The sequence below is a fragment of the Quercus robur genome, chromosome 2 (genome assembly GCF_932294415.1).
Source record: "Quercus robur chromosome 2, dhQueRobu3.1, whole genome shotgun sequence".
NCBI classification, from domain to species: Eukaryota; Viridiplantae; Streptophyta; class Magnoliopsida; order Fagales; family Fagaceae; genus Quercus; species Quercus robur.
Genome location: NC_065535.1, coordinates 80864117 through 80875780, shown reverse-complemented (window position 1 = coordinate 80875780; position 11664 = coordinate 80864117). Strand labels below are relative to the sequence as shown.

At 33.7% G+C, this 11664-nt stretch overlaps 1 protein-coding gene across 1 annotated transcript; it reads right to left on the bottom strand.

The window, feature by feature from the left end:
• Positions 1 to 8797: 8797 nt before the first annotated feature.
• On the bottom strand, positions 8798 to 11411 carry LOC126715270 (strigolactone esterase D14). The gene is made up of 2 exons (XM_050415801.1): positions 10936 to 11411; positions 8798 to 9438 (listed from the first exon to the last, which is right to left on the bottom strand). Exons 1-2 carry the CDS (start codon positions 11316 to 11318, stop codon positions 8991 to 8993), a joined length of 831 nt encoding a protein of 276 aa, XP_050271758.1. The 5' UTR covers positions 11319 to 11411; the 3' UTR covers positions 8798 to 8990.
• Positions 11412 to 11664: the final 253 nt, after the last annotated feature.

Sequence of the window (11664 nt, the reverse complement as noted above, 5' to 3'; positions counted from 1 at the left end):
ATCAAAAAGTGGTATTTGTCTCTCTTTCCCTTCACACAAATCTTGAACATGATGAACATACCCAAAAAAAAAACCCAGATCAACCTATCACTGACTTAATGAAACATCTACAAAAAATCATTAAGCTTTAAGATTAGGGTTTAAGATTAGCATGTCACAACTCTTTAAAATCAACACATCAGATTTTAATTTTATTTTAGTGTTAAAAATTTTTACAAACTCATATCTGAACACCCAAGACACAAAAATCAACAAACACAAACCCAGGACAAACAATCTCAACAAGCACAAATAAATCACAGATCTCAAGTCTCAACTACTCTCAGCTTCAGCTAAGAACAACGACTTTTCAAGTTTTTCCTCGTGTGACTACCCACCTTCTCTCTCTGATCTATACAGTAAAATTGTATACAAAGATGCATTTCATTTTGCGCAAAGTTCAAAGAACTGTTTTTGACTTAACACAGAACTTCTAAGATATTGCCACGTGAAAAGCGGCAATCTATGGCGCTTGAAAAGCTTGAAGAATTATTTTTTGGTTGTTGAAGCTTCTAAGAAATTGCATTGTATATTCGGGTCAAAATGGTGGTGCTTAGAAAGTTGAGAGTAGTAGTTTATTTATGTATTTTTTTTTTAGAAAATAAAGCTTAGTGGTTGAAACTTGAACACACGAAAGCAAGTCTAACTATTTCAAAAGACTCCTAGTATGTGTCTATCCTCTTCACTTTCCTCAACCAAACTAGCGACCCTATTATCATCTATTTATTTCCCATTTCAATCACTTTTTTTTTTCTCTCCTAGTCCGTTTATATCTTCTATTTCTGTGTGCTCATCAATCCCGATGGCATGCACGATCAAAACCCAGGTTCAATACCCACGATCAAAACCTAGGAGCATGCACGAATCAAAGCCCATTGTAGGATTTGCCATAGCTGAACAGAGGAGCAACGGTGTCTTTCTTCCTCGACTCGGATCTGCCACAGTTGTCTCAAGCGAGTGGGAGTGAGTGAGTTTTAGGAGTGAGAGTGAGTTTTGATTTGTTTTGGGATGTGTTTTTTACTTATTTGGTGTTAGAGTAACAGAAAACATTGAGGTGGGTTACGGAGCACTCACGGTCAGAATCATAGGTGGGCAAAGTGTCAAAATTTAAACCACAGGTGGGCACATAGAATTAGAGGCAAACCACAGGTGGGCAAAGTGTAATTATCCCTTAATATAATATATAGAGACACACTTTAACCCAAAAGGCCTAAGTTTAATGTGTACATGCTCAATTATGTTATATTAACCAATTATTCTTGTTATTATTATTCAATGGAAGACTTCACTCACACATGTATACCCAATAACCATAACAAACAGGATTTTCGGTTCAGTTTATTCTAAACATTTTTTTATTATTATTTAGAGTCCTAGATGAAGATTTCGCAATTTCAAATTCTAAAAATATGTAAACCCAAACCAACATCCAATCACTTGAGACTCAACATCCCTTTCACACAAATCACCAATGAAAACCACTATCTCACCCTATCATGCTTCCAATTGAACAACACCTCCACACAATACCCATAATCTAGCCTTTAAAATTACACAATCAAAACCATATAAGTAATTGGACTTTGTTTCTTATAAAACTTTAATCCAACTCACAAAGCTCTAAAACCCACATCTAAATCTTTATTTTCTAAGTTCCTTTCAAGTCTTTGTTTCTCAATAGTGAATAAGTATATGTGTTTTGGTCAGTGGAGTTGGATGACGATTTGGGTTTCGATCAGTCTGCTAACCCACCCATAAACACACTCAAATTGAATAAACTCATTCCAAACCTTTAATTAAGTCATCCACCAATCATCCCTACACCCATAATGCCAACTACAAATCGTTGAACTGTCGCCATCAAACCCTAAAGACCCGCAATAGCCATAACCAACATTTTCCCCACATAAGCTTCTAATTGCCTCAATCTTCGATTTCACTCCTACATTTGGTTGGAATTTTTTTGAGAATAATTTATAATAAGGTCCAATGAAATTTTCCACATATTATTTCAAATAAAGTCATATGAGGCACAATTTGGGGAAATCTATCAACAAAGTGTTAAACATAGTTTTTATAAGAATAAGGTAGTTGTGGTGGTAGAGATTATGAAGGTTGTGAGTTAAAATTTGGTGAAATAGAAAGGGGAAATTAAAATGATGTGTGTGTAGGTGAAGAGAGAGGGGGAGAGAGATAATTAACGTGATTCAACTTGACAAGTTACGTCCACAGTGGAAAGCCCTTGAGTGGATACATCTTTAATGTGTTGAATTACGTATTACAATGAACCCAATGTAGGATTGATATAAAAATACATAAGACTTTGTACATTAAGCCTAAAACTGTAGCAACTCATGGTATTACAAAACCATGATAGTCTAGGGTATTCAATAAAATCATAGTCTATGATATTTATGGAAATATCTTGATATATAATAACATAATTTATTCTAACATCACCCCTCAATCACAAGGAGGGGTATGTTTGCTAAGAAAATTATTCAATGCAAGAAAGGTTTTTAAAAAGCTCGTGAAGTGTATGATGCATGTAAAAAACATGGAAAGAGCTCTAGAGGGAGAACGCAAGTAGATGCATCTCCAATGCATGTATTGTGTAGATCGAGGATCTATGGAAGCTAGATAATAGGTTAAGCGATGAGTGAAACTAGAAGGAAGTGCATGATTACGATTGAGGTGGTGCAAAAGGGTGTGTGCTACACTGAAACAATGATTTTGAAAGGGTTTGGAGTCTTAGGAGTTAGGTATATATGAGATCTCATGGATCTAGATCTTAGGTGTAGACTTTAATGTTGACATCTAAAGTAATAATGAAGGTTGATGAAGAACTGGTAATGGCTTTAAAACCATGTTGAAATAGGAAGAGCAAAATAAAATGATGTGGAGAGAGAGAGCAAGAGAGAAAATTAACGTGGTTTAGCCTAATGACTTATGTCCACAATGAAAATATCTTACGTGACTACTTTCTTTAATGTGTTGAATTAAGCATTAAAATGAACTCAATATAAAATTTATAAAAGACCACATAGACTTAGTATGGTAACCCTACTTGTGGTATTGTAAAATTACGATAACCTGTAGTATTATGAAAAATCATGTCCTATGTTATTCATAGTAATATCTTAATATATAATATATTAATATATTCAAACAAAAATAATGGGTTTTATCCTTTTGTTTAGGCTTTAACAAGGAAACCGTGGTGGTTTAGAAAGAGAACCATCAATAACCAAGCAATGCCATGAAATTTGTATGTCTACTCATACATCTAAAAAAAAAATAGAACATGGGAAATCATACTTGCAAACAAGGGGAAGACTTCACAACATTGAAATTGTGTTTTGGGAGGAAGATTTTATTAGTAGTGATACTAAAGATGACAACAACAGATAATTGAGATAATGAAAAAACCTTAATAGAAAGTAAAAAATTCTCAATGACTTTTGTTAGTAAAGATCTAACATGGGGCTTTGGATTTTTAATCAACATGGCCAAAATTAAGCCACTTTGCAGGAATCGTATATTAATTAATTGTTAGTGATATTAGTCTCTATAAATTCAAACTATTTTTCAAAATTTATTGAGTAATTTTATTTTATTTTACTACTACTACAACTATAGGCTATTAGGATAATTTGAAATGATGTTAGTTGTGAATCCCTTTGAAAATGGGACTAAATTATGAGAAGTGTTGTGAATTTGAATGAAAATGTAAACTCAATATATAAAAATAAGTAAAGAGTGAGCCTACATATTAAGTTATGAGAAATGTTAAAGACAAATCCAACTACTCACCAAAATTGACAACATGCTTAAGTGTCACCTTGTGATTGGTGCACTTAATTTTTTTTTCCCTACAAATCCCTATAGTGGTCTTGTGTGTAAGTCTTGAAATCTAATCATAAATTGACACCTAAGTGTGTTGCAAAATTGGATGTGAATTTGAGTGTGTTTGTAGGTAGACTCATAGGATATTGAGCAATGCAGTAACTAAGGCACAACTTTTTTCACAATTATGTTAGCAACTTGTTAGAGCATTAGAGCACTAGCATCAGCTCTCTTAAATGCTAAATTTTTAGCATTTAACACATCAAACATAAAAAAATATTGCTATATCAAATGTGCCAAATGCTAAAAAAAATTTACTGTTTGTGTTTGCATGCTTTTATTAGTAGAAGCGTATGAAAACCAATGCTAAAAAAATTTATTATTTATTCAATTTCTCACTTCTCTCCTAACTTTCTTTACTCTTTCTTCTTTCTTGGCCTCAAACCTGAGACCTCACTCTCTCTTTCTTCTCTCTCGGTCTCCAACCTTGCTATGGAGATCAAACTCAAATTGAAGGTTCTGGATGACCCACAATGGAGAAGGTGACCTATGACAACAACCCACCACAACGGAGACCCACCACGACGGTGACCTAAGTCCTCAGATTCATAATCATCCATTTCTTTTAATCTCTCTTTTGTTAGAGGATTTGGGTTTTTTTTTTTTTTTTTTTTTTGAAATTTGTTGGAAGATTTCGGCAATTGTGGTTGTGATTTGTGGTGGACGATATCATCATTGATGGCTATGGGTTTGTTGTGGGTAGGTGGCTGGATTTAGTTAGGTTTATTTTGAGTTGTGTTTTGGGTTGTGGAGGATGTCATGGTTGTTAGTTGGTGGCCGCTGTTTCATCTCATAGTTGCTTGTTGGATGTATTTTGTTTTAGGCAGAGTTTTGAGTTAATATTATTTTAATATGTTGAATTGAAGAATAGAAGATGTGCTAAAATAATAAAGTAGTTTTTTGATGTGTTAAGATGACATATTTTTAGAAGAACTTATGCTAATGCAATTAGCATTGGATGTGCTACATGTTGAAAAAAATGCTATTTTAGCACACCAAACAAAAAAAGCTACATTGGATGTGCCATATGGTAAAAAAAAGTAGCATTGCTATAGTTAGTAGTGTATTGTAGCAATATTATTTATTTATTTGCTTTCAACCCTCATTATCTCCTCTATCCAACTCTCTTACCATCTCCTCTCTGTGACTTTTTGACTCTCATTCCTCTTCTCTCTCCTCATTGGTGGTTGCTATGGGTTTGTTCTATGGCAGTGGTTATGGTACTGATTGCTATGGGCTATTGGTTTATTCTAGGCGGTGGTTGTGGTTTTGATCCATTCGGGTTTATCATGTGAAGATGATTGTGGCGGTGCGGTCACCGATCTGGGTTATGGTTAGGTTAGGGTGGGTTGTGATGGGTTTCCTTCACTAATTTGGGTTTGGTTGGGTTGTGTTGATTGCAATCATTGATTCGAATTTCGGTTGGGAAGACATTGTTGGGTGGTGGTCAATGGGTGATACTAGTTAATGGGTTGCGTTGCTAGATGGTGATCGATGGGCGATGCTAGGTTACTAGGTTAGGTTTGAGTTTTAAAAAGGGTATTTGGTTTTTCTAATTTTGGATTGGCTATTGGGACTTTGTTGGATTTTCTGGGTTGGTTTGAAGGATTTTGGCAAAGGAGAAGGGTCTTACGGTGGCGGTGGGTAGGAGTTGTTTTATATTATTTTAATGGAAGATGTATTAAAAAATAAGATAATGTAGTGTGCATTGTTAAATGCTATTCTAAAAGAAATAAAGTAATTTTTTTGGTGTGTTAAAATAACATTTATGCTAGTACTTTAAAGGTAATAAGTGATGATGAGAAAAGTTAATGGACGTTCCAAGTGTATTGGTTATGCTTAAAAAGTTTTATGAAAAAAGTAATTGATTTTTTTAACAAATTTTTTTTTTTTTATATTTTCCATAAAACTGATATAATTTTTTTTAGATGATTTATTAACAAATATTCTAAGAGCATTTATTAACTAAACTAATCATAATCAGAATTTTTATTTTTATTTTTATAGGAATCCACCAATATGACACTGTTTTATTGTGCCAAGCACAATATGACATGACAATTCACGTGTAATTAAAAATAAAATACCCACCTTTTACGTACTGTAAGTTATTTTATATAATGGCATTAATGACATTAATGGTGTAAAAGAAGCTACAGGTGCTAAACTTTTTTTTTTGGGGGGTAGTATCAAAAAAGGTACCAAATTAACTTTTTTGCAGTTGGGTTATAGCTAGCCTCACTTTCAAGTTTCAAGGTGTTCATTGTTGTTTCTCAAAAAAAAAAAAAAAAAAAGGTATTCATTGTCACCAAGTTGGAAAGAGTCAAGGACAACTTGAGGAACTTTCGGTGAGTCATTTATGGTATAGAATGACTGTGCTTGAGCTGGGTCGCTTTCTGTTCCTTATTAATGTGGGTCAGTCATGGTCGGCTGAATCAACTTCAGCTGGGCCTGTGATAAATAGTTTTGTTCTTTTCCATTATCTCTTTTATCTTCCTTATTTTCTCTTATTTTGCGCTTCAGGAACTTCAGTAAAATCCTTTGAACCCATGATATTCATGCTTCCTTCCTCAAACGTGCTACACACTTTCAACTACTTTTGACTCTTTTTTTTTTTGGGCTAGAAAAAGTATGTCATAAATAATCGGTTCGAAATTAATTAATGTCCAACCTCATCAACTCTTCTAAAATTTCTTTCTCAAAAAAAAAACTCTTCTAAAATTTTATGGAAGTTCCCCTCATAAATTTCATCAATTTGGAGAGGCCATAATATCTTCAACAATGAATGAGTACTATGGTCACTTGGGATCTCTGAAATGAAATATTTGATTCAAATAATTGTAGTCCTGAACTTTGATACATATAACATTGATCTCTTCCAATAGCATGCTGATACGTTAGATCCAAGCAGACATGAAGCAATTTCTTTCCACCAATTTCTTTACAATAATGAAAACTATTATGTTGGGTTTATTCTGACCCAATTCAATTAATCAATTACTCAAGTTGATTAATTAGTAAAATTATGCAAATGTCCAGTTTAGCATGTGATAGGGACTAGGGCTGGAAAAAAAAAAAAAAAAAAAAGGACAAATCGAATGGACTGACCAAAAGGTCGAAAACCGCACGAACCAAATCCAATTTTTTAGTTTTTTCTCAATTCGGTTCGGACCTGATTTTAGTGAAAATTGTAGTGAACTCAATTGAAACTAACCAATATATATATATATATATATATTTATAAGTAATTCATATTACGTAAGTTTATATTTCCTTAGTGGTTAACCTGCGTGTCTTCCCTCCCCCTTAATTGTTTCCCTCTCTCCCTCTTCACTCTTCCTCTCTTTCTCATTCAGTCGCCCCTTCCACTTCGTTTTTATCTATTTCTTTAGCCACCATCTTCATTAGGTTTATAGTTTGGGTTTGTTCTCTGTTTCTTTGTTCTAGTTTATTTTCTTGATTATTTCTTTTTTTGATTTCTTAGTGAGCGTTTGGGTAGAAATTATCAACCTTGCGTCTGCGTTTTTGGCATTTCACGCCTTTTTTTTTTTTTTTAATGCACGCGTTTCAGTGGGTTAGAGACAAAGTGCACTGTTTATGCACTATTTACACACGGTTTCTGTACTGTTCACCCACTATTTACGCATTGTTTATGCACTGTTCATGGGACCCACAACCACTTTATTCAAAAAAATATTAAAAATGGGTCTCATGGCATTATTCACACATTTAAAAATTATTTTACTACAGTATTTTCAGTTTTCAGCAAAATAAGTTGCATCCAAACGGACTCTTAGAAAATAGATGATGTATGAAAATTGAAAAAACTGACCACACCAACCATTGCTTTCACAATCGGTTTCTTGCAATTTTGTTGTTGTATCGGTTGGTATTGATTTTGGCAAAATTGAGAGTCTCGATTTGGGGCAAAATTTCACCTTCACCCCAACTGAACCTAATCGATTTCAACCCTAATAAGGACAATCATACTGCAAAAATAAAGTATAGCGAAAATGAATTTGACACAACATCAGCAATATGGTTACAATGGGGAAAATCTTAACAAGGAAAACCCCAATGGATAAAATATAGGTCACCACTCTTTGAAGAATGCACTAACAAAGATTGAGGTTATACATATAAAAAATATTTCTAATTCCGAAGTACCTACATACAATAGAACCTACTGAGATATCCAAGCACAACTCCAACTTATTTGAACTACTCATCTTAGTGACCTTCTTCAATGTGCATGGATCTCTAATCGATGACTAACTTTGCAACAAGAAGTTTGTGATAGGTACTATGGCTTCAACTTCTACTTAGTTGATCTTCAGATCTACTTGAAAGTCTTTGGTGTGGTAAAATTGTGAGGAACTTGGTTACACAAACCCTAGCCTCACAAACCGAGTTCTCTCTCCCTCTTTGCAGCCTCTCTAGGTATGGCTTATAACGTCGTTTAAATAAAGCAACAAGTGAGGCTCAAATTGGGCTTAAATAGACAAGTTATGGGCTTCTTATCGCTGTCATTTTTTGTTGATTCTTATGCCTTGATAGATTGACTAGAGTCAAGCAAGAGCCGAGGAAACAAAAACTTTGCTGTTTTAAGTAGATATTCTTGAACTGTTTTCTTTTGTCTCTAGCATAGATCTTTAAAATTATTTTATAAACTAAAAACTAATACTCAAATACACCAAAAAAATTGTGTTTTGGCTCAGATTTGCCAACACAACAAGATTTGAACCTAACATGTATTCATTAAAGCATAATAAAAATAAAAGAAAATTGAATGCAGTGCATAGCTTCTCTCTCTTTCTCTCTCTCTCTCTCTACCAAAATAAAGTTCACAAAGTTCTAACTACCAACTATTCAAACTTTATTAAACACAAAACATTACATTGTACAAGTACATACCCACTCCTACCTCTATCTCATGAACTTATGAACACACATGCCCACAGGACATTTATTTCTGACCTTGCTTTCCTACCATTCAAATGAATAGGGGGAGAAAAAGAAGAAGCATGGAAATTTCAAACTGTCTCTTAATTATGACCAAGATCAGAGAAGCCCAGGACATTCCCTAGCACCTGAAGGAACTGGAGGTGCGCAGTTAGCTGTGGAAAATGGCCATCAGTTTCTATGATCTCCACAGTGGATTTTCCCTTAATTTTGTTTTGCATGTAGAATGCCACTGACTTTGGGACTACGATATCACTGGTGGTCTGAATGATTGTGCATGGGGTCATAACCTTGTCAAGAATGTCTCTTTCATCGCTGTAAAATATGATTTTGGCTACGGGAAGTGCCGCTTCAGGTCTCATTCTTCTCAAGCATTTTGTGAACTTATCCACTGAGAGGGGATCTTTTTGATCCACTACAAGGGAAGCAAAGGCTGTAGCCCAATTCTCATAGTTGGATTCAATGTTCAAGATAATCTGCTCAACGTCCGATTTCTCAAACCCACCTTCATAACCATCGATATTTATGTACCTATATGAAGTAGCATGAGAAATTTTTAGACTTTTTTCATTAGGATACTTTGCAATTTGAACTGCTAATATGATAAGATATAACAGATCACAGTCAGTTGATATATAAAATCTCACGTTCTACTCTTAATGTTCAATTTATGCTCCACTAATTATAAACTAGTATGACCAATTTTTTTTTTCCTTGTAAAGTAACTAAAATTTAAAATGGAAAAAGAAAAAAAAAATCATATACCTTATATGTAACATTTATATTTTAATGTTCCACTAATTGTAAACTATGACAAATTTTCCCCCATATTTATAAAGCAACTAAAGTTAAAAAATAAAAAATAAAAAATAAAAAATAATAATAGTAATAATATCATACACCTAACGTATTACAATCATATTTAAATTATGCTATCTCAATCACTCTCAAACTGCCAACAAAAAGTCAAAATAGAAGAAAACGAGAGGAAAGGAAAACTTGAGGTTTTAATCTTTTATGTAATCCAAGATCGTGCTTGTCCTCAAACTAATCTGATAATTTTTATTGGGATTTACTAACGTGTGTCTTTAGGACATGTATTAGTAATTCATTTTAGAAAAATTTGTATGAAAAAACAAAAAAATAATTAACTGTTTTGACAGTTTTTTTAAATTTCCATAAAAAATTTTCCAAAATAGATAGTTAAGAGCACACATTAACCGGGCATCTTCATTTTATTTTGGACAAAAATACCGACTAAAGATCCACACGTATATAAACCAAAATAAGATCAGTACAAGACAAACAAGACAAATAATGAACCATATTTTGTATCCACATGTTTGATTTGGTTCTTTGTAATACTCTATTAAGGTATATAAAATCACAAGAATATTCATTTGCACAGTAAAAACAGATCGTTAGGTTTAGTGCTAGAGGTCAGGGTTTCAGCTCTTCTAGATCGAAATGATCCACGTTCCTGAAAAGCAAGGACTTGTGTAGTCCACAACTCTGGTGTACTAAAACTATCAGCGGTTAATTAGTTTCTTACTTTCTTTCACCACAAAAAATTGAAAATTACAAAAAGAAAAAAGAAGAAAAAAATAGGAAAGAGAACAAAACAGAAAAGAGAGCTTGCTCCCTTAATCGTATTTGGTGTTAAATGAAGGGCAAGGCTTGTGTCTAGTGAAAATTTTTACTGGACACGGCAAGATTTGGACACATGTCAAAGACTATATATGTGTCCAAAATCCAACGAGTCTAGTGAAAACTTTCACCGGACTAAATGAAAAACCAACCTGATTTAAATCTAGAAAAAACACGTTTTGCAATTAAATGGATTTTACATGAATAATATTCCCAAAAAAGAAAAGAGAGAGAAAAACAATAATCAAATAACATCCAACCATAAACAAATCCACAACTGCCCAAAGTATTTTATGTGTGTGTGTTTATTTTTCATTTCCCATGGGAGATAAAGCAATGAAGTAAAAGAAAGAGAAACATTTTATGTATCTTTATAAGCACCTTGGAGAAGCTCCAACGAGTATAAGTCTCTTAAAAAGCTCAGGCCTTTTGATGGTAGCAATGCAACCAATCATACCAGACATTGAATGGCCAACAAAAACCACAGATTGCAGGTTAATCTCATCCACAAGAGCGATTAAGTCATTCGCAAAAGCCTCATAGGAAGTGTATTTGACAGGATCGAATAGGTTTGGATCTTTAACAGCACCAGAAAAGGTCCAGTCAAAGACAAGAACGCGGTAGTGTTGAGCCAGATGGGGCAGGATTTTGTCCCAGACAGACTGGTCTGCTCCATATCCATGTGCTAGAACTATGCCTTCACTGCCTGAGCCAATGATTTTTGCGTTCATGGCAGTTGAGAGGCCTTGTTCTAACACCACCATGTTTGGAAGAAAAAGAAGTACAACAACAAACAAAGCAGCAAAGAACAAGGGTAGTAGGAGAGTTAAAAACTGAGCTGTATTTGGTTTTGTTTGCTGTTGGTGTGGACACTATTATATAGGAAAAAAAGAGTGGCTACTTTTGTTAATGGCCGTTAATATTTTATATTATCATAACTGATTTTAATGTTATATATCAAAAAAAAAGAAATCATAACTAATTTTAACAAACATATATACGGCTCGAATCCTTTTCTTTTTTACTCTGAAGCACTTTGTGCATGATTATTATACCTGATTTTAATCAACAGATATACCGTATCAATAAGGTTACTTTTTAGGTTATATA

Bases quoted from the DNA above. Each gene is read 5' to 3' on its own strand.
- LOC126715270 (XM_050415801.1), bottom strand. From the start codon at position 11,318: ATGGTGGTGTTAGAACAAGGCCTCTCAACTGCCATGAACGCAAAAATC. The intron at 9,439-10,935 runs GTGCTTATAAAG...TACTTCATATAG, and splicing joins CTCGTTGGAGCTTCTCCAAG to GTACATAAATATCGATGGTT.